Consider the following 21,359-nt stretch of genomic DNA (forward strand, 5'->3'; position numbering starts at 1 on the left):
ATTTTAACTTGTAATAATTATTTTTATGTTAATTAACTGATTAATCTTTCCATGTTAATCCACGTTGATTCTTTGAGGTAATGACATTAAAAAAAAAAAATTGTAAGGTTTACTTACTTTCTACTATATCCAGATCGTCCTTGATCACTAAGAAAGTTTTCTCGGATAAAAACCCCGTAGAGCTCTTCTTCCATTTCATGATGTCAGTAGACGCAAACAACACGATTACAATAATGTATCACTTTAAATTTAGAGTCGAATATAATTAGCGTGAACAATAATTGGTGCCTGCCCGATATCACTGGCATAAAATAGCGACTATAATTTCAAAAGTGAGTCGGCATTGGGAATTTCATAATAAATTATTTGCACCAAACCGCGCTTCAAAATGGATAGGCAAAACGTTATCGACTAAAGTGAGAAACTTTTGAATTTCATCATTCTTTTAATCAATTATTGACAGCAATTTCCGACTCTGACATTTACGGCTATCCTTTCTGTTGTGAATTAATTTTCTTTCAACTTTTCTATTCCCGTCTCTCTCTCTCTCTCTCTCTCTCTTTCTCGCCGTCGATCACTGAATTTAGCTTTCAACAGAATATTCATGATATCACTTAAACCATTATGTCATTTCTTTCGATCCCTATGAAAGGAAAATTGAATTGCAATTCATATGTTTATAATACGAAATATATTAACCGCACCGTTTTAAATGCAATCGCAGCACTGATACTTCTCGTACGAATTCAAAAATGATCGACAAAAGATCGCGATAACTATTTAAACATGCGAGATATTATCGAAGATGTTTGATACAATAAAATTACTGACTTTCGGAAACATGACATGCATTAGCGTTTTGTTTATTGCACGACAGATATGATTCAAAATATAAATCTTTTTTTAAAGTGACGCAAAAGTATGTTTTACATTAAGGAGATCAACAATTGAATCAGCTTTTTTCCTGTTCTTCTGAATAAACAAACTTCATTATATCGATTCCGAGTTGTGCGCGACTTTTATGGAAGAAACGCGATTTGAAGCGCGCGTAGCCCTTTGTCAGGGGAACAGCCGGTGTACTGAGCTTCGGTTTACCTTGCCATTGGCTACATATAGCATTTAGCCTTTCTCATTGTGGTCGACTGTGTGAGAATACAGGTGGCTACGAAAAATCGATTCAACTATTAAGCACCTCGATTCGTCTGTGTACGCTCCCGTGATAGCGCGGTACGTGAGAATGTATCATGCATTAGGAACAATTATGCACAATGTACGAACGCGCTCCTCTTTTAATATGTTGACAAATGTATATTTTACAGCTAGTGTAGAGATAGTGAAGGGAAAGCTTGAGTAGTTTCAAATTGTTCTATTTTTTCATAATCTTTTATTTCAAAACATGCGGGTATGTTTCGCATAAAAGATATCTAGGTACTTTTAAATGGTTGCACAGAGAATTGTGCAATCATAGTCACATGAATACTTAATTCAATTTCTGACTAATAAAATCAGTATGACTAAAAGTCATATGTCAATACAAAATCTACATATTTGAGTCCTGAAAAAAGCATGTATATTTACAATAACAGTATTTACATATTTACATATTTACAATAACAGTATATAATATACATAATACAAGTATACTATCGACGGTATCGATAACGCTTGAAATGAAACCACAACTGAAAAATATTATTGTGGAATTGACATCTGAATCCTCGTTTATAGGAATATTCCCATTCTCGATTAACGATTTTAAATGCGATGTCTTCGTATGGGGGACCGGCATGAAATCGTAAAATGGCGAAATCCTTATTATCTGCGCAAGGTGTCTGAAAATTTATAACGCTTGTTAATAAAACATTGAGATCATAAGATAAAATCAAACTAGGCAATGTCACTTACCAAGAAGTATTCCGGGGTCGTGTTCTTGTCTATTAAATCCGGATAGAATATATTGAACTTGTAGCCTTGAACGATTTTCGGAGGCGGATTATCCATGTCGTAATGGGTCTGATTGTATTTATTCCATTCAAAACCGGTATGAACTCGATTGAAGTATCTCGGCTTTCTAGGCCTGTACTTGTCAGACCATAAATAAATCTGTGCTTCCAACGATGACTCGACACTAAACTGTGCTTCGTCCGAGCTCATGTTTTTACATGCTTCTCTGTGCATCGCTTGCTCCTCCGCGGTCATAACATTTTGAATTTTACGACCCGTGCTAAGTACTTGATTTCGCGCGTATTCTAATCGTTGGTTATCATCCTCTTCCAAAGTTACTAATGTTCCCGGCTCAAGTTGAGAATAAGGTATATATTTTGGAGAGTAACCACCTGATTCATATTCACAAAAAGATTCTGACAAAAGATCATCAGCCGCAGTGACTGCATCTTCGTCATCACTGTGAATGTATACAGCGTCATGTATACTTAGACATTTTAAACGCGTGTGCATATGCGATCGAACGGATACGTACTCTGACTGACTCTCTCCACTTTTTTCTGCAGCCGTGCTAACAGCTGGTTCTTCTTGTTTATCAGACTGTTCAGTGGCTTGCGAATTCTCAGTTTCATTTTCTGTTCTAGCAACTCCTTGTTCCGCGATTAAAACTTCCAGTTTTTTACGTAAATTTTCTTGATGTCGATCTCTTAGCCGTGCCCTCGCCATATGCGCTGCGGAGAATAAATGACTAGTAGAAATAAGGACATTAAGTGACATAAAATAAATTGAGAGAACTTTAAATACTCACCTTTCAGTTGGGATAAAAGACTTTCCCAGTATCCTATGTCGACACCTTCAGGCTTTCCCGTGATTTTTGCTTCAATTTGCAGTTGTAATGCTTCTAATTGTGCAGCTGTTTTTCCTTTGAAGATAGCGGTTACGTCCTTAGCAACAGATTCGTGTATTCCCTCTCTTCTACCAACAGCTGCAAAAATATAAATGTTAATATGCATTTAGGGAATAAATTATTGATCCTCTTATTGTAAAAGTATACTAACCGACTTCATACTCTGATCTCTCTAATTTTCTCAACTTGTGAAGCTCGTCTTCGACAATGACTGTAATATCATTCCAATAATCTAAATTTTTGCCACGTTCTAATTCCTTGTATACTTTGATATCTTCAATGAGGTCTTCTAAATCCTTGACGTGTAATCCTCGCAAATAAGTATATGGTTCATGCATTTCGACAGCATCAACTTCTTCCTCAGCACTAATGTACTTGGCAAGGAGATCAATTGGTTTCGCACGGCCATCTTGTATCCTAATTCGTGATCTCAATCTCGCTTGTTCCAAATGAAATTGATCCTCCTGCCGTGCCCATTGTTCCAACTGAGCTGCCTCTTTCCCCCTTTGTAACAAGGTCATTTCTTCTTCTCGTTGTTGTCTTTCCAGCTCTCTCTCTTGTCTCCTTTTCTTAACTTTTTCTAATTCCCTCTTGTTTTCTTCTTGCTTGTGCCTGTTTCTAATTTCTAATTCCTCACCACTTACATCAAGCAAACCTTCTTTCTCAAGTTTCTTAGACCATACAAATGTGGATAATAAATTTCCATCGCCAAATGGATTATCTGTATTTGTGTAATGTAAATAATCATTATCCCAGCCCATTCTTTCTTTTCTTTTGCGTTCTTTAGCTTCCTTCTTCTTCAAACGACGCAATCTCTTTTCCTCTGGTGTTTCTGTCGCTTTCATCAGTTCCTTTTGACGTTTTCTATCTTCCATTTGTTTCTGACGTTGTTTTTGAAGTTTCTCCAAAAGTTTGGTAGAATCTGAGGAGCTATTGGATGAAGGTGAACTACTAGAATCACTTGCACTTGATGAATTAGATGAAGATGACCTAAAATAAAGTATGTAGATATAAAATATGAATTAGTTAGTTCCCAGCTATACCAATGTTTATAGATATAAAACTTACCTCTTTTTATTTTTATGCTTGGCAGCTTTTTTGCGAGACTCACGCGATTCGGAAAAATCTCTGTGTCCAGATTTCTTATATTTCTGGCTAGAACTTCCAGCCTCTCCATGCCTGGATTTCGAGCTTTTGGAACGATTATCATGGTCACTATCACTATCACTATCCTTACGCGAATTCCTATCTTTATATCTATGTCGATCTCTGCTTTCTCTCTTTGATCTCTGATAGTCTTTCCTATGAGAATATTTCTCCATTTCTGTTGGAAATACGTTTGTCACGTTCTTCTATCGAAAGGATGGTCAGAGAGAAACTGAGAGTGCTCACGCTCAGCAGTTCAGCAGTGTTGTCCGCTAGGATACGAGGATTCTCGCGCATGCGCGGCTTTGTCAGCATCAGCAACGTACAATTTTCGATAGAATGGGGCGCCACGACCGCTCTGCATAATTTTGCGAAAATGATTACAAATTAAATATCAATTTTACCGACAACAGTCTCCGTGTCGGTCTTCTGCCGTCAATATTACCAGCAACAGTCTTCGTCTCGGTCTTTTCCCGCCAATATTACTTCCAGGAGTCCGAGAACCCCTTGGGTTTCAATATGTGCGCGACTATCAGTATAAATATCTAACATACCATTTTCATAATGAGTAGTACAAATATCGGAACAAATGAGTATGGCAAAATGGTTTAAATAAATTCATTGCAATGTGCATTAATAATGTTTGAGATTAATAAATAATCGTGCAAATGTTGTGTATGGGCTTCGCTTGATTGTAAATCGGCTTCTACTGCCTGTAATAAGATGTTCACATAAAAAGTCTACTTCCTATTATAAACTCAATGTAAACAATTACATGTAATATAATGGTAATCAAATTTAAATGTAAGACACACAAATTGGGAGAGAAGCATATATTTCATCGAACTTGTCCGTCCAGATCAAGCACGGAGTCCAAGTTATCGCGGATCGCGGCTATCACTCGAGCAAACGATTTCCCTTCGACATATATATATAATCCTATATCCCATCTTCATACTGCCTGGTAAAGCCTATACTGTGTATATGCTACGGTGGACTTCGCCCCGATTCTTGTCTATGCTACTGTGGAACCGAACAAGGCAGATCTCTGCTAGGTTTTGGCATATGCTACGATAGAGCCTCCTCCTGAACTGGCCACAAGGTGCAACACTTTCGTTGCGGCTTCACTCGACAACAAAGTAGTGAGCACTCTCATTTTTCTCTCTGTCGAAAGTATTGTTACATACTGTTCTGACATTTAACCTTACAAAAACTGATTTAACACTACAGCAACTGGTAGCGACGCCATTGTTAAATTTCACGCAGCTGATTCCGGTTTACTACGTGTAAATTTCCGCTTGCGTTTAATAAATTAATCCAACTCAACAAATATTAAGTGCGTTTGCGGTTTTATAAACATTTGAAAAATTGTATAGAAATAACTTTATTCTCATCCTGAGTCTTTCGTATCATCTTCCTTTTAATGAACATTCAATGACTAGAGAGTACCCTCTCTTCTACTTTCTTTATGCTACATGGACATCCGTTAAAGTTTCAAACACTTTCAAATTCGTGAGCAGCGATACGCACGCCGGTGGAAGGTTTTCGAAAATACAGTGCGATTATTCAGAGCGTTTAGCTGAGGTTTGTCTCGGGAATAAGTGATCATCTCGCGGCCATCAAGATGTCACATAAGATGTATTATTCGGATAAATACTACGACGATAAATACGAATACAGGTTGGTACGAACAGCAGTAATGTCCTATTTAGATTTCGATTTTGAGCAATTATGCCATTTTGAATCGCTTGTATACCGTTAACGTATAAGTACCGTTTCCTGAGCATACGTGTGTATATAATCATTTTCTGAATTGTTCCCATACAAAATTTTATAATAAGGAACAATTTATTTGGTCGTACTTCACGTGCCTAATTCGGTAGGGTCTTTGTTCAATTTTTTGGACGTAGATGTACCGTAACGTTTAAATGGCCGTCTGGCATATTCTTTTGTTTGCTTTGTTTGGCTGTCCATTATTTAGATGACTAGCAGAATCGGAATTCAGGATATTAAAATCATACAAATGTAAATGTTTAATAGAAAATATGCATCTTTTTATTGTAGAGACATATTTTCAGTTTTCAATTTATAGATTATTCTACAAGCAGTCTACAAAAATGAATTAAAATGATAAAATAATATATATCTGGGTATTGATAATTATACAAAATAGTGTAATGATATGTAAATAAACATGTATTTGTATTTTTCTATCAGGCATGTGGTATTGCCAAAGGAAATGGTGAAATCAGTTCCAACTACTCATCTCATGTCTGAACAAGAATGGAGAGCTATGGGTGTTCAACAAAGTCAGGGATGGGTCCATTATATGATTCATAAGCCAGGTATGACAACTTATTGAATTCTGTTAATATGAATCAAATGTTTTATTCGTTTCTCACATATTTTGCGTCTAATAGTATTTGGAAAATAGTTACTCAAGTGAAATTTAAGAAAATAAATGTTTATGTTTCAGAGCCACATATTTTGCTCTTCAAAAGAAAAATAACATCTCCACCACCAGAGAACTAAGTCTGTCAAACACGAAGGTGCCATTTGTAAATAACACTTCAGATTTATAATAGCCAATTGAACTATACAACTGCATTGGTTTTTAAAATTGAGAATAATATACTCAAAACACATAGGCTCACACTTAAAATTGACTGTTACCAAAAAAAGGCATAGTAAACGATATTTTTCTAAATTCTTTATTGCGAGAGTAATACAATCAATATGGGAAGGCAAGTTAATCAAAATAGTAATTCCAAAAACTGTACATATGTCTATAAAGTCATTTAGTTTTTAATTACAGTTTAAATAGTAGTTATCTGAATTTACCATGACAGCCTGGTATATCATTTAAGCGACTAAAGTAAGAAATACCTAAGAGTTCTGATCTTTTTTCTTAAAATCGTAGTTCTGTAGCAGAGTCATTCTGTTAAGAATGCATTGAGGATTAAGGGAAATTGTCATAACAATGTGATTCAAGTGCCTTGCACGAACGTGCTAATCAGTAGGGTATATATACTTTAGTATTACACGTTTAGAATTATCATTCCTTATATTTAACAAGAATGATACGACAAGAGAAAGTGTGCCTTAAGTATTAAGTTCGTTAATTACATAGCTATTGAGATTTCATTATTAACTATTAAACATCAGGTTTTGTGTTTACTACGTATCTTGCGCTATACACTTCTTATTTCACATCGAGCAAAATTTACCAATACAAACATCTTGTGTACAATTATGTTCGGAAACAGCTCTCTAATTATTTAGTTTGACACCATTGTCAGTATTTCTAAAAATAATTACCATGACTTAGTGTTAGATGACTGCCAATTATTTTTTATAAACGAAACATGTACTGCCTGTTCTGAAATAAATATTTGTGACTAAAGATCTCATTCTGCTCCTTTATAACGGAGCATCTGATAAACCAGGTTCGTTTATGCCGATCTTATTTTTTATGGCAAATAAGAAGACTGGCATATGTGTTAAATGGAAGCGGAATTGCGATAGCACAGAGGAACGCATGTGTTTCTTCGCGCGGACACTTGCTCGATAAAAAACTGAAACAAATTTAGCCGAATGTGCGAGAAAGGAGGGACGGAATAATTAAGAGAATCACGTGACTGACCTCAATTCAATTATACAAAACATCGTCGGTCCTAGCGGTCAAGTAATTCTCACACTAATTTTTCTAAATTGTACTCTAATTAAATCATCGTTCATGAACTGGCGTAGATATGTATGTTGTACGCTACAGTTCGTTTCACTTTTATTACATAATTTCGTTATCATTTATATTTTATAATGAGGAAACAAGCGATTAAGGAAAATTCGTTGAGACTGGACCGAATCAAGTTTCGTGTTGTATTAGAAAAGAAGCACAGTGCCCACTAGACTTGAGTACAGTCTACATGATACGAGTATGTATTTTAATACATCGCCGGCAAAAAATACCAAATATTTCGTAACAATTGTGATTTAATCGTATCACACATGTTTCCATTAGCAAACGTTTCTACCGTACACATATACCATATAGCCATTCAGCTACCCGGAGCACACGCCGTTACGTAAACCGCGTGTACGTTTATACGCGCGCGAGCTCGTTCATTGTAGGATCTACCAGCTTATGTGCAAAAGGTATACAAGAAACACAACGTGGAGGGAGTATACGAAGAGTTCGGTGAAAGGGGGCAAACAACGTTGCGGGCACGGAGAAGAGATAGAGAGCTGCCGAAGCCAAGAGAAACTGCGATGTGGAGAGAAAGAGATAGTTTGATCTCTGACGCATATATGTTACATCCACACATGATGCGAAGGGCCCACGATTCTCATGGGTCGCGGTCTCAGTGGTCTCACCCGGCAGTCCCGGCACTCCACGAGAACACGGCGCACCAGACAGTACAACGATCGCGCTTGCGAGAAGAGCGACTTTTCGCGTACTCCAAATAAAAACGTGCTCAATATCCAAATTTAAAAATTAGCACGCGCGCGGACGCGATTACTCGGAGACAAAACTCATTGTTACACCCACCAGTTTTCCTCTCACCGGTCAGCAGTCACCATTCATATATCTAATTCATTGGGTAAGTCGATTTTTGTATTTTAACTAAAATACATGAACAGCGGATGGTTTTTATCGTTGACACGATTTGAATATAGTTCCCGATGCACTTCGCTACGGTCAGTTTACCCCTCTCAATGAACAATGTAAAGAATGATGTTAAATCCGAGACTAAATGAAATCGCGCCTTTCGCGTTTCCGCAGTAATTATGATCCTTGGCACTCTTATGACCATTCTTGTTACGTATCACGTCTATTGCTTAATGAGAAGGGTCGAATGATTTAATATAGCCGCATATCTCGCACTTATTATAATCCACATGCACGAGTAAAGATATTCAAACTATTCGCGCAGGAACTCTCGTAGTAATTTAGAACTTTTCATCTTACTGTTAGAATTAATCAAAACTATTTTCAGCTCTCTAGAGAAATTCTCTGAGATAGTTTGTGTTCATTATTGTATCATTACAATTACTACGCGTTCGTTCAATTTGAGATTTGCCTTACATTCTTTTCTTGAACGTGTCACAATTTTACCTATGCTGCGAGCGTCTTTTCACAGACACGGACTTACTCATCGTTACGTGCTTCGCACAATGAATTTATAATTGTTGCAATCCTTAGCTTATTGAATGCAGATTCTATAATCTAATTCTACTGTAATCTATGTTACGATCTAAACAATAAAAACAGCGACACGCGTGCCTCGAACATTAGCTCGCTTAACGCCGTACCCATGATTCGATAAAGAATGGCACGTACATTCGGTTCCTCTCTTGGACTTACATTTGCCCTCTCCCAGAACCGCTTCTATAAATCGAATCTTTCGATCGCATTTGACGGTGTCCAAGCACATTTTGTTTTTTTTTCTTCCCCGTCCCTTCGACTACTCACACGGGCTAGTACGTATAAAAAGTTCTGTTCTACGAGACAATGATCAATTTTTCTGCGGCACACAATTTTGTTAAGGAATGAAACGTGAAGGCAGATTTCCAGGAGTTTGAACCGGTTAATACCAGTTTCTGCGAGATATACATACCTGTATGTATACATAACACAGACGAGAAAATTCTCTGGCGTAATTTATATTTTTATTCGTTAATTAATCCGACTTATTACATGATAATAAACTAAACATTTTTCGGACAAATGTGCCGTGCGTATTCGTCCTTTTCGGTATTAAACGTTCACCAAGTTTAATTGCACGAATATTAGTTCCCAAGGTGGAAATATATGATACCGGATGCTGCGTGAATTAGGGAGTAAATATGAACTCAACACCACGCACTTTTACGATTAATTGGCGTTGAAAAACGACGGGCGACGCGCACCATCAGAGATACCGCGAACCTTTCACAAGTTATCAATCAACATTTATGAATGTTTCATATCAATTAACGTTATGTAATTATTCATATTATACATCATCGCGCAGGACCAATGAGTCTCCTAGCGCACTGTGAAGATTATTTTTCTTCACACTTGCAATTACGATGATAACTACGTGTTTTGTACCCGGTTGCATTCCGTAAAGACATTTTGCAATACTTTACGATCAAGGTTGCACAGTTACGCGTTATAAATACTGTAACAATATCCTCAGATATTGCTGGGGATTATTCAGATGATAATAAAAGACGTTACTGCTAGAAATGATCTCTAAAACAGTTTTATGCGCCGGCATTGTTCAGACGTACATCATTATCTACAAATAACTTCATTGACGGTATTAAGTCTTATCATGAAAAAAAGTAATTAAGAGATCGATCAGAATTTGAGGAAACCATAAACAGAAACGATGAATATACATAAATACGCTATACGTTAATTACTCACGCTAAGTGAATAGTGCAATTATGATAATAAAATAATAAGAGCATTGACCGCACCCGCGCATACGCCCACTTATTACCAATATAAAATTAATCAGACCATTTTTGCGTAAGAATCTTTATACAAAGTCTTTAACAAGCCTGACGAGACGATATATCTCTTATTAGTTCACAGTTAAAATAATAGCGCATTACGTATCGACCATTAACATAAAGATAACAATATTGATATTTCGCGCTTACTCACATTCCTCCGACTAAATTTAAACTTTAGTCAATGTTTTAAATAATTTTACTGTCATTAATTTGTTTTTATTTACACTAAATTCGCGAGCATGATATTTCGTATATTTTTATTTGCTTTTAATGTTAATTTATTTCAATAATTACCTAAAAATGATAATTGATATATGTTATCGAATTAAACGGACGATCTGTTCAATCCCACATGTGAGTCTACTGTACATCAGTCTATCGCATTCTCGAGGAAATATTTCATTATCATATCGGCAGAAAAGTTTGCGCAATGTACTGTTCTGAGAACCGTGATGTTTGTTCTATTTAGATTCACGCTTTGAAACACTTCTTTACTATTTTTTACGCTTAAGGTAATAAAGGACCGATATGGCACATTCGAGAAAATGGAAAAGCTGCGTGTCGAACAATTTACTGACGTTGCTGACGATAATCGGAGTAGTACTTGGGTCCGTCCTCGGCTTCATCTTAAGGAACGTCAGGGAGGAACCATGGACGCCGCGCGAAATTATGTACATCCAATTCCCAGGAGATATTTTTCTACGAATGCTAAAGGCGCTTATATTGCCTCTGATAATCGCCAGCATTGTGAGCGCGATCGGTGGACTGGATCTTAATTTATCTGGTAACTAAATAAGCACGTATTCTGACTTTTTTTGCACGGGAACTTTTTAGATAACGGATGATTTACAAAGAGCGGATCGCGTGGGTGCACGAAACTTGTTTACGTGAATATACTTAGTCGAGCGCAGTACACCGGTATTTTCTGGTGTGATTTAGCTCGGCAATGGGAAGAGACAGAAAAATACGAATACAATTCCGATAACAGACGCTCATTCTAATATATCTTGTATTAACTTCTGATTATTTTCGAACTACTAACGACTGAGAGAGAATAGGAAATATTTTATTTTACAAGTGAATGCATCCCTCTATCCAAATATCGTTTTTTCTTGCTGCATTTCTTTAATATAATTACGATCTTTGTTATTCAATGAAAATTGCACAACAATTAATATATGTATTTGGATACGTTGCGTAACGTCGTCAGAGAGGGCAAGAAACGAAAGTTTTTATTGACGTAATTTACAGGAAGGATCGGTATGAGATCCATTTATTACTATTCGGCCACAACAATATCTGCCGTGGTCCTTGGCATAATTTTGGTCTGTATAATCAGACCTGGAGAATTCAGCACGCACAGTTTAGTTACTGAGGATACTCCATCGCCATTAAGGAGCGTTACAACTGCGGATACGTTATTAGATTTAGTTAGAAATGTGTTCCCCCCGAATCTTGTACAAGCATGCATCGCTCAGGTATATCAAATTAATTGAGGCATATATTTTATATAACTGAACTGTTTTTTAATGTAAGTGATATTTTCTGCTGCAGTACCGAACGGTGCTGATACCGCCTGAGAATACAACGGCAGGTAAACGTTGAAATAAAAATTTAAAACATTTCGGATAATTTTATTCAATCGAATGTATTTTATTTTAGTTAGTATCCAGGAGTGGGAAATGTCTTCTGAATACGGGGGTGGTATGAACACTTTGGGCTTAGTTGTATTTGGAGTTGTATTTGGTATAGCTCTGAGTAAAATGGGTGAAAAAGGGAAACCTCTTTTAACGTTTTTCGATACCTTATCCGAAGCGACGATGATCATTACTAAATGGGTCATATGGTAAAAAATATCACAAGATATTTTTTTATCGAATCATATCATATACAGAAATGTGATTTATGATGATTTTAATTCGACAGGTTGTCCCCCCTCGGTGTTCTCTTCCTCGTCACATCGAAGGTCTTAGAAATTGCGGATATCGGAGCTATAGTCGGACAATTAGGTTTATATTTCCTCACCGTGTTACTTGGTTTATTCATCCACGGCGTCGGTACCCTCTCCGTTATATTCTTCATTTGTACCAGACAATTGCCGTTTAAACTGATAGGCAAGATGGGCCAAGTTATCGCTACAGCGTTTGGTACTTCATCGAGGTGAATTGCATTTAACTCTCGAAAACAGATTTATACGTATTTGGAAATTATAAAATAATCTAATTTAAACATTCCTGCGAATATATAGCACTGCCACGCTACCAGTGACAATGCAAGCTTTAGATAATATCGGTGTAGATCCAAGAGTTACGAGGTTCGTTGTTCCGATCGGTGCTACCATTAATATGGACGGAACCGCGTTATACGAAGCAGTTGCTGCAATCTTTATAGCTCAAGTCAGACGAATTCCATTGAGTTTCGGCAACATTGTTGGAGTCAGGTGATTATTAAATTAAACAGTATTAACTATTAAAATACTAGTAACTCAACGTTTGAATTATTTCTTGTAGTGTAACGGCAACTGCGGCCAGTATAGGTGCTGCGGGTATTCCACAAGCTGGTCTTGTCACAATGGTGATGGTGCTGGACACTGTAGGTTTGCCTGCCGAGGACGTAACGCTTATCATTGCCGTAGATTGGCTCCTGTATGTACCGCACCGAATTTTTTTTGTATTATACTCTAATTATAAATAATGATTGAATACTCTGTTTTTAGGGACCGTTTCCGAACAACGATAAATGTCATTTGCGACGCACTCGGAGCTTATGTGGTTGAACATATGAGCAAGAAAGAACTAGAAGCAAGCGATCTTCAAGAAGAAACGATCGAATTGGCCAGAGTGCGGACAGCAGACGCATGATCATTTTAATTTATTTCTTAAAACCTTGCCATATTACGCGAACACAATTTTACTGCGTTCGTAATTTTTTTTTTTACGTATTTCACAGTCAGTAATTCGTACTAATATATACTCATCGCGTTTACTCAAATTTTATATTGTATAGTAATCTAATTGTTAAATATTTTAATTAACAGGATACTTATTTTAGCTACTTAAAGGAAAAAGTCAAGTGGTTATAAGCACTAATGTACTTTAAAAGATCTGATCTTGACACATTTTCTTTTACAATATATGAGATATATTGTTGTTTTTTTATTTGAAAAAATATTTTATTGGAATTATTCTTCTGTACGGAATTGAAAATATTACATAATATTAAAACATTCCACACAATCTCTGATTACAAAAAATATGAAAATTATATTCAATACTGTTTTTTTTTATATCTCATTTCTGTACATATATACTATTTATTATACAGATTTCATTAATATACTCTTAAATAATAATCTCTTGTAATCATACACTTAAAAATGTAATTTTTGGAACTTTTTTGTAATTAAAATTTACATATTATTCAACCTGTATGAATTTCTTTGAAATATGTTGTTTAATTGCATTTTCAATACATACAAAATATTTTCTTTCTCTCTCTAGCCTTCTTTCCTGTCTCCTTCATTCCAACCATATCGCTTGATAGCGAAAGTTGTATTTACAGATTCTAGACAATCCTCTTGTATAGTTATGTATTCAGAAGAACTTAACACCCTGATTATCATCAAACAGCATTAATTCTGCCTTCTTGGTTGCCTCTAATGTCTTGAGTGCTCTGATTAGTACTTCGTTGTCCAGTCCATAAAATTCTGGAGACAAAAAAGATTTGTTGATAATGACATAATTCTGCTTAATGTTTATTTCTAAATGGATGGAAGCTTTTTAAAAATACATACCCTGTTCTGTCGTGTCTTCTCCTTGTGTTAATTCAAATAATGTGCACACAGAACCAACGAATCCATTCTCTTGCGCCCAGTTATAAATAATCTCACCCCATTCTTCCAAGGTATGCCAATAAACCAGCCACCTCTGTCTTGTTTTATCTAGAGGAGTTGCATTTCCTGATTTTGCTAATTCTTCAAGTACTAACAGAACAACTTCCGATGGTAGCTTTCCTGTTTAATCCACTAAGGAACACATTTTTTAAGACAAGTAACAAGCTCAGTATTTTTATCGAACGTGGAGAAAAGGATACGATTAATTGCAGTATTGTTAAATAATGGGCTCGAGTGCACTTCTCTCACATCTACAATAGATTGTTTTGTAACACGATAGTATTCTAATATTAAACTTTTCCATGCTGCCAATTGTTTGGCTCTAGTATCTGTATGAGGTTGAAGGCTGTAAACAAATATTTCCTTACTATGCGTAAGTTATATTTAAAAAAAAAAAAAAAAGGTTTTCGTTTGCATTGTGAGTCCGAGAGAGTCTGAGCCTGAACTTAAATTGTAATTTTGTTAATGAGAACAATATAACCTGTTAATACTTACGTGAAGAAAGGAGGAAAACTGTATTGCCACGGCCACTCGATTTCTGCCATTATTATCAAAATTATTGCTAAATTTACATAAATCGTACAATTAAAGAAGAATGATCACACTTCGGTGATCTTTAGAAATATTTTAGAGGAACTACTATGACAGTAACGTCTTCAAATACGCTCGAGTCTACCTATCACTTCGTACTAATTGTACTTCATCAATCGTCAATTGAAAATGAACGTAATATTAATTGTTGCTAAGAACAATTAAGATAGTAAAAAGTTGCGGTAAAAGGCAGGTTAATCGTAATAAATCGAATACAATTATTTTTTTAAGAAGCTTAAAATGAGAATTCTTTATTATACAATAAATCGTAAAGTTCTTATACAAAGTATACGTATGTATCAAATCGATTATAAAATACAGTATAACAAATTATTGTAACGCTTGTAAATGCTTGTAAATGATTACGTATTGATTCTGGTAATATATACCCTCAGTTTCAAAGTCTCTGTACGGCCTTAGACTAGAATAAGGATTTCGTAGAAAATATGCACATTTTACATTACAATTCAAAATTTCATTAAGTCTTGTTTGTTCTTTTTCTGCTTCTACCAAAGTGTAACATGTTAAGATCACTGGACAGTTTTGTTTAGCTATTATTTTCAAAGATTCTCTCCATGTTTCATTCTCCGATCTTAAATTTTCACATTCATGTATTCCTGCATTGTATCCAACAATAACATTTGGTTTTACATATGAATTCTTGTTCGCATAAGTATCATAGAGTGTATTATGTGTTTCAATTAAAAGTTCCTTCTTATTATGCTGACAATTATCACAAAGATTGATCGGTATCACACCTGAAGACAATTCAGGCCCTATTAAATAAATTCTCCACGTTTTTATGTTTGGTATCCAATGTAACAAAATCTCCCAAAGTTCTATACCATCAAGGTCTAACATATTAGCTGCAATAATATGAATATTCATGGTACTTCCTTCCAAAACATATTCTAACTTTTGTATTGCATAAAGAAATGTTAAAGGTCTTGTGAGATATTCTGTATTGATTATCATATCTTCTTGTAACGATATTTGTGGATCTTTTTGGAGCTCAATGTAGTAATCTATAAAATCTTTAATGTTTTCTGGTAAATTTGTATAATTAGTACTGTATGGTATTTTTATTTCTGGTGTCTCTTTTTTATGTGCTATCGATATAGCATCCAAATCGTAACATAATTTTGTAAGATGACAAACTTTTTTATGTACTGTATCATTCTTGTGTTTTGTGCAAAAACTGGCGCTTGGGCAATTATCACAATCTTCAAGAGCTTTAAGATTTCGATCATGACATACAGTGCACGATCTCAGAAATTTGAACATTTCTTCTTCATAATGTTTAAGCTTTCTTCCCATTTTCATCATTACTAGTAGCATGAAATTCATTTTCATTTCAGACCAGGCTTTTGTATTAACATTCTGTTCATTATTTAGAATATTTGATGTTTTTAAAAGAGAGCATATTGCATTGCACAGATCTTTGTGCTGTGACCAATGTGCTTTTTGATGTTCCTTAGAACAATAAGAGATCATAGTGCAATTACCGCATCGTTTTAAAGAGATTCCCTTGCCATATATTTTACAAACATGGCATGCATTCGGGTAAAAGAAATAATTATACTTCAGCACCATTTTACGTATAAATCTTCGTATATAAAATTGTACATATGAATGTCACAATTAAGAAGTTCATAAAAGCACAGTACAAATTATAAATATATTGCTTTTTTGGTGTATATCACTACGATACTTTTGTAAATAAATGCATAAAAACATTACTCATGTTCGTAAACTTCCACGCTACCAACTGGAGAAGAGTGCACCGAGTAAACTCCTGCTAATAATTCCTGCAGATTCATTCAAAATTGTTTCAACAGTCTCAACCATCTCTCAATCTCGTCTGATATATATCCTACCGGGAAGAGATTACTAATTATTATTTATATTTCAAGTTTCTCTTTGTTTCAGCAGTAATGTCGAATGATGTCGAAGTCGGTGAAAGATTGACAATGTTGGCATCCTACGTTTACTCCTCGGTGGTGCGATTTGATTTAAAAATGATCAATTTACATTAAAATCCTTTGAGATGGCAGCACACCAAGCTGAAATTGCGCAATAGACTTCCGGGACTATGTAGTAGACAGTTATAGGTGAAACATGAGTCTACGTAGAGTGAAAACAGTTTAATTTATAAACAAAATTTTTGAAAAGTATCGTGAATAAACGTAGGTCGCGTGTAGAACACGTATAACATTGCAAAATGGGTGTACCAGCATTCTTTCGATGGTTGAGCCGGAAGTACCCTTCTGTAATCGTCGAATGCATCGAGCAAAAGGTTAGATTGTTTATTCGAAAGAAATGTTTGAAATATTATAGAATATTTGCGAATGAGAATAGAATTTATAGTTTTACGATAATTTCACAGTCAATAACCGCGAACGGTGTACGGGTACCTGTAAATTCGGTAGATCCAAATCCGAATGGGGTAGAATTTGACAATCTGTACCTCGACATGAATGGTATTATACATCCTTGTACTCACCCGGAAGACAAGTAAGGATTCTATTAATGAATTAGGTAAAAAATCATTAGAAAAATGTAATATAATTCATATCCCTACAGGCCAGCACCAAAAAATGAGGATGAGATGATGGAAGCTATTTTCGAATGTATTGACCGATTGTTTCGCATTGTAAGGCCAAGGAAATTGCTGTATATGGCAATTGATGGAGTTGCACCTAGAGCAAAGATGAACCAGCAAAGATCGAGAAGATTCAGAGCTTCAAAAGAGACAAGCGAAAAAATTAATGAGATAAAGAGAATACGTTCTGAATTGACTCAGAAAGGAGCTTCTTTGCCACCAGAAAAAGCGAAGGAAGATCATTTTGATAGCAACTGCATCACACCAGGCACACCATTCATGGCAAGATTGTCAAAGTGTCTGCATTACTATATACACGAGCGGTTGAATAACGATCCTGGCTGGAGAAACATAAAAGTAATTTTAAGCGATGCGAACGTGCCAGGGGAAGGAGAACATAAAATAATGGATTTTATACGTAGACAAAGAGCACAACCTGATCATGACCCTAACACGCAACACGTTTTATGTGGGGCTGACGCTGACTTGATTATGCTTGGTCTCGCAACGCACGAACCTAATTTCACTATCATTCGGGAAGAATTCAAGCCGAATAAACCAAAGCCTTGCGATATATGTGGTCAGTTAGGTCACGAAATGAAGGAGTGCACTGGTTCGGAGCCTAATCAAAGAGAAGAGGAGAACGTCTTTGGATCTGAATGCCAGTTCATATTCGTGAGATTAAACGTACTCAGAGAATATTTGGAGAGAGAGCTGCAAATGCCCAATCTACCGTTTAAATACGATTTCGAGCGAGTGATCGACGACTGGGTGTTCATGTGCTTCTTTGTAGGAAACGATTTCCTCCCGCACCTCCCATCTTTAGAGATCAGGGAAGGGGCGATCGATAGATTAGTTAATCTGTACAAGAAAACGGTTTATAAGACAGGGGGATTCTTGACCGATAGCGGAGATGTAAATTTGGATAGAGTTCAGATGATACTCTCTGAGTTAGGCGAAGTTGAGGACGAAATTTTCAAGAAGAGACAACAGAACGAACTGGCTTTCAAGCAACGTGAAAAGGACAAAAAGAGGCGATTGCTGGGGATCAGTAATAACAGACCAAAGTGGATACCCACGGGACAATTTGCACCTATGCGTCTTGGTGAACGCGTGAAACCTGTAGAAAACGCGCGCTACGAAGCTTACCAGATGCGTGTTCATGGCCGAGATTATCACACGAGTTCGAAAGGAAATGCAAATGAGAAGTTAGAGAGCATGATGCGCCCTGAGTTGTCTTCGACTGAAGATCGTAAACGTAAAGTGGAAGAAGATGTCGTAGTTGTACCGGAAGAAGAAGAAGATGATGATCAAGCGCATGACGAAGTTAGATTATGGGAAGATGGGTTTAAAGATCGTTACTACGAATCGAAGTTCGATGTCTGTCCCGATAATTTAGTGTTCAGGTCAGTATATTTACAAAGTTAAGTACGTATGTTACATAAAATCAGTTTGACTCTTTATTCACGTATAGGAATAACGTGGCGTTGCAATACGTGCGAGGTTTATGCTGGGTTCTACGTTATTACTATCAAGGCTGTGCTTCGTGGAAATGGTATTTCCCGTATCACTACGCTCCGTTCGCTAGCGACTTCATCAACATTGGCGGTCTCTCGACGGAGTTTGAGAAAGGAACTATACCGGTAAGTGCTTGGAAAGAAAAGTTAATTTTGAATTAAATAACTGTGGAAATTCATTTCTTGTCTCTTACAGTTCCGTCCATTAGAGCAATTGATGGGAGTATTTCCAGCGGCTAGCAGCAAGCATGTGCCTGCGCCGTGGGCGAAATTAATGAGCGATCCGGTAAGTTTAATGTCCTCGTGAATGAAAACTTCGTTGGGATATTTATCAATCGGTCGATATAAACTGTTTCAGAAATCGCCAATTATCGACTTTTACCCGGAAGACTTCAAGATCGATTTAAACGGTAAAAAGTTCGCTTGGCAAGGTGTAGCCTTACTGCCCTTCGTAGATGAGAGACGACTTTTCAAGGCCCTGGCGCCGTATTACGACTCCTTGACAGAAGCAGAAAAGAAACGAAACGTTCGTGGTGACGATCGACTATACGTTGGACTCGGCAACAGTGGTTACAATTTTGTAAAGGGACTTTATACAAATCGCATGGAATTCGATGTGGAAACTCCGATATCTATAGAAGGCATGCGAGGCACAGTTTTATTAGCAGAAGACTGTGTCGAGGAAGGAGCTACTTTACCTTCGCCGATAAACGGACTGCCAGTTAGAAACAACAAAGTGTACTCTATCAGATTCCGGGATCCGAAGTATGACAACAATTTCATCTTCCCCGCGAGGAAGTTAAAGGGAGCGAGGGAACCGACGAGAGTCCTGAAACCAGAAGACTTCGACCAGAGGAATCACAATACTGGAAATACCTGGAAACCGCAAATCGGTTTCACCCCATCCACGCAAGTAGCTTCCCTGAGCGACGCCGGCCGGAGAATACTCGGACATTTCACAAACCATAACAGAGTGCCACCCCCATATCCTGCCAACCCCGTGCCGATGCAAGCGATGTACCAATCTCATCACGGTGAGTCATTTATTTCAATTTTATTCTAGTTCTAAAAAGAGTTAGAAACTAAGACGGTTATCGCGCTTTAAGTATTGTCCTCGACGCGAGTCATCACCCTCGATCTTCCAAACAATACCGTGATTATGAGGACTGAATTAAAGCGCACGCGACCCGTTCGGATTACCGACGACGCGATTCCTCGTCGAATGAAAAACACGTACACGAGTATTCATTGCTTTCCCCACCCCAGACTCACAACGCCGCGTCCCACCCCAACGCCCGCACACATTCGTTTCGTGCGTCGATGGGCCATGAACGTTTCGGAAACTATCTTTTTTGACAATTTATTATTTTCAAAATATTCTCTGTTCTTTAAATTTGCGACTACGTGAAGTAAACGTCTGAAACTAAAAACTGTTACCGAAGTTGCGGAGCAACCGCGTCTCAATTAATCCCTGACGTCGAACGGTCGTTAACGAGTCGTGACTTCGTAGCCACGCAAGATTTTCTAGAATTGGCGCTAGGTAGATCGTGGCCGAAGGAATTGATTCCTCGAAGGACAGGGGATGCGAGGGGATCGGGAGGTAACTGGAAATCGGGGGTCAGAACGTGGCACGGGGTTGCCGAACCGAGGGGTTCCGGTACCGGGATTAGCTGCGAGGGTAGTTCGTCACGTAGAGCGTGACTCCGTCCGTTTCGTTGTTTGGCACGTCGGGTCGGAAACGACGGTTCCACGGGTTTTGCCCAATTATAAAACAAACGCGGTGCTTTCTGTAATTATCCAATTAGTGGATGTTCCACCACCATCGTCAGCCTCCGGTCTTTCACATATCGTCCGTTACTCACCCCCGGGCCTCGCGTCGATCTGTCTGGCTGACATTACAAAGGCGAACGCCGACTATCGCTTTGTACGAATCATTCGTTATCCCCGTTGTCGCTTATTGCTGTACGCCAGGAAACGACTCTGAATAGACGTTCCTCGGGATAGTTTTTACAAGGAAGCAAATTTCAATTGTAGAATTCTTGTAACTTAAGGATGTATTGGCTATACAGTCAATCCCAAAAGTTTATGCACTTTAGAAACGCATTTTTTAAAAAGAAATCAGACGTCGGAAGAACATTGCTAATAATAAACAACAAAAAAAAATTTTCGATTTTTCCGAGATTTTTCCAAGGGGTACCCCTTCAATTTCTTCCAAATTTTCGTTTTTTGCCAATAACTCCCAAACCGTTGGAT

General features: G+C 37.1%; 6 protein-coding genes across 10 annotated transcripts in view; 3 read left to right on the forward strand and 3 right to left on the reverse strand.

Moving 5' to 3' along the window:
• The window catches only part of cactin (cactin, spliceosome C complex subunit), a 10,509-nt gene extending 5,505 nt beyond the window's left edge, over positions 1-5,004 (reverse strand). The window contains 6 exon segments of the mRNA XM_026815267.1: positions 524-539; positions 1,906-2,675; positions 2,753-2,929; positions 3,003-3,841; positions 3,920-4,175; positions 4,244-5,004. Of these exon segments, the coding sequence (XP_026671068.1) occupies positions 524-539; positions 1,906-2,675; positions 2,753-2,929; positions 3,003-3,841; positions 3,920-4,173 (2,056 nt within the window). The 5' untranslated portion in view covers positions 4,174-4,175; positions 4,244-5,004.
• Cks30A (Cyclin-dependent kinase subunit 30A) overlaps positions 1-7,400 on the forward strand; it is a 13,378-nt gene extending 5,978 nt beyond the window's left edge. For 2 of the 4 annotated variants that reach the window (XM_026815266.1, XM_018028078.2), the window contains exons 2-4: positions 5,518-5,677; positions 6,215-6,342; positions 6,474-7,400. In XM_026815266.1, coding sequence (XP_026671067.1) covers positions 5,622-5,677; positions 6,215-6,342; positions 6,474-6,529 — 240 coding nt within the window. In that variant the 5' untranslated portion in view covers positions 5,518-5,621 and the 3' untranslated portion in view covers positions 6,530-7,400. Of the gene's footprint in view, positions 1-5,000; positions 5,140-5,489; positions 5,678-6,214; positions 6,343-6,473 lie in introns of those variants that run through there. The other 2 variants (XM_018028077.2, XM_018028076.2) reach the window with 2 other exon arrangements.
• A 699-nt stretch (positions 7,401-8,099) lies between these two features.
• Eaat1 (Excitatory amino acid transporter 1) lies at positions 8,100-13,695 on the forward strand. Of its 2 annotated transcripts, none has more exons than XM_026815265.1 (9): positions 8,100-8,598; positions 11,026-11,288; positions 11,756-11,982; positions 12,059-12,098; positions 12,167-12,350; positions 12,431-12,664; positions 12,753-12,944; positions 13,015-13,149; positions 13,221-13,695. In XM_026815265.1, the coding sequence occupies exons 2-9, from the start codon at positions 11,033-11,035 to the stop codon at positions 13,363-13,365; spliced, it is 1,413 nt and encodes a 470-aa protein (XP_026671066.1). In that variant the 5' UTR covers positions 8,100-8,598; positions 11,026-11,032; the 3' UTR covers positions 13,366-13,695. The 2 variants fall into 2 exon arrangements, with proteins under 2 accessions (XP_026671066.1, XP_017883504.1); XM_018028015.2 differs by having other exon boundaries at positions 8,102-8,598; positions 11,017-11,288.
• A 243-nt stretch (positions 13,696-13,938) lies between these two features.
• Positions 13,939-15,103, reverse strand: Vps25 (vacuolar protein sorting 25). The gene is made up of 4 exons (XM_018028091.2): positions 14,892-15,103; positions 14,597-14,742; positions 14,298-14,516; positions 13,939-14,210 (listed from the first exon to the last, which is right to left on the reverse strand). The coding sequence occupies exons 1-4, from the start codon at positions 14,939-14,941 to the stop codon at positions 14,098-14,100; spliced, it is 528 nt and encodes a 175-aa protein (XP_017883580.1). The 5' UTR covers positions 14,942-15,103; the 3' UTR covers positions 13,939-14,097.
• Rat1 (5'-3' exoribonuclease 2 Rat1) overlaps positions 14,686-21,359 on the forward strand; it is a 22,184-nt gene continuing 15,510 nt past the window's right edge. Inside the window, exons 1-7 of the mRNA XM_018028087.2 lie at positions 14,686-14,769; positions 16,920-17,283; positions 17,374-17,501; positions 17,571-18,995; positions 19,064-19,232; positions 19,303-19,392; positions 19,465-20,140. Coding sequence (XP_017883576.1) covers positions 17,209-17,283; positions 17,374-17,501; positions 17,571-18,995; positions 19,064-19,232; positions 19,303-19,392; positions 19,465-20,140 — 2,563 coding nt within the window. The 5' untranslated portion in view covers positions 14,686-14,769; positions 16,920-17,208. The remainder of the gene's footprint in view (positions 14,770-16,919; positions 17,284-17,373; positions 17,502-17,570; positions 18,996-19,063; positions 19,233-19,302; positions 19,393-19,464; positions 20,141-21,359) is intronic.
• LOC108627055 (uncharacterized) lies at positions 15,206-16,768 on the reverse strand. The gene has a single exon (XM_018028090.2). The coding sequence runs from the start codon at positions 16,578-16,580 to the stop codon at positions 15,318-15,320; it is 1,263 nt and encodes a 420-aa protein (XP_017883579.1). The 5' UTR covers positions 16,581-16,768; the 3' UTR covers positions 15,206-15,317.

Source organism: Ceratina calcarata, unplaced genomic scaffold (genome assembly GCF_001652005.2).
Source record: "Ceratina calcarata isolate Rehan_Ccalc_2016 unplaced genomic scaffold, ASM165200v1 scaffold436.2, whole genome shotgun sequence".
NCBI classification, from domain to species: Eukaryota; Metazoa; Arthropoda; class Insecta; order Hymenoptera; family Apidae; genus Ceratina; species Ceratina calcarata.

Excerpts from the sequence above, each read along its gene's own strand:
- Eaat1 (XM_026815265.1), top strand. The coding sequence starts at position 11,033 with ATGGCACATTCGAGAAAATGGAAAAGCTGCGTGTCGAACAATTTACTG. Across the intron at positions 12,351-12,430 it reads ATTACTAAATGGGTCATATG|GTTGTCCCCCCTCGGTGTTC; the intron begins GTAAAAAATATC and ends TTAATTCGACAG. Across the intron at positions 12,945-13,014 it reads GGCAACATTGTTGGAGTCAG|TGTAACGGCAACTGCGGCCA; the intron begins GTGATTATTAAA and ends TATTTCTTGTAG.
- Vps25 (XM_018028091.2), bottom strand. The coding sequence starts at position 14,941 with ATGGCAGAAATCGAGTGGCCGTGGCAATACAGTTTTCCTCCTTTCTTC. Across the intron at positions 14,743-14,891 it reads AGTTTTCCTCCTTTCTTCAC|CCTTCAACCTCATACAGATA; the intron begins GTAAGTATTAAC and ends ATTTGTTTACAG. Across the intron at positions 14,517-14,596 it reads TAACAATACTGCAATTAATC|GAAAGCTACCATCGGAAGTT; the intron begins GTATCCTTTTCT and ends TGGATTAAACAG.
- LOC108627055 (XM_018028090.2), bottom strand. The coding sequence starts at position 16,580 with ATGGTGCTGAAGTATAATTATTTCTTTTACCCGAATGCATGCCATGTT.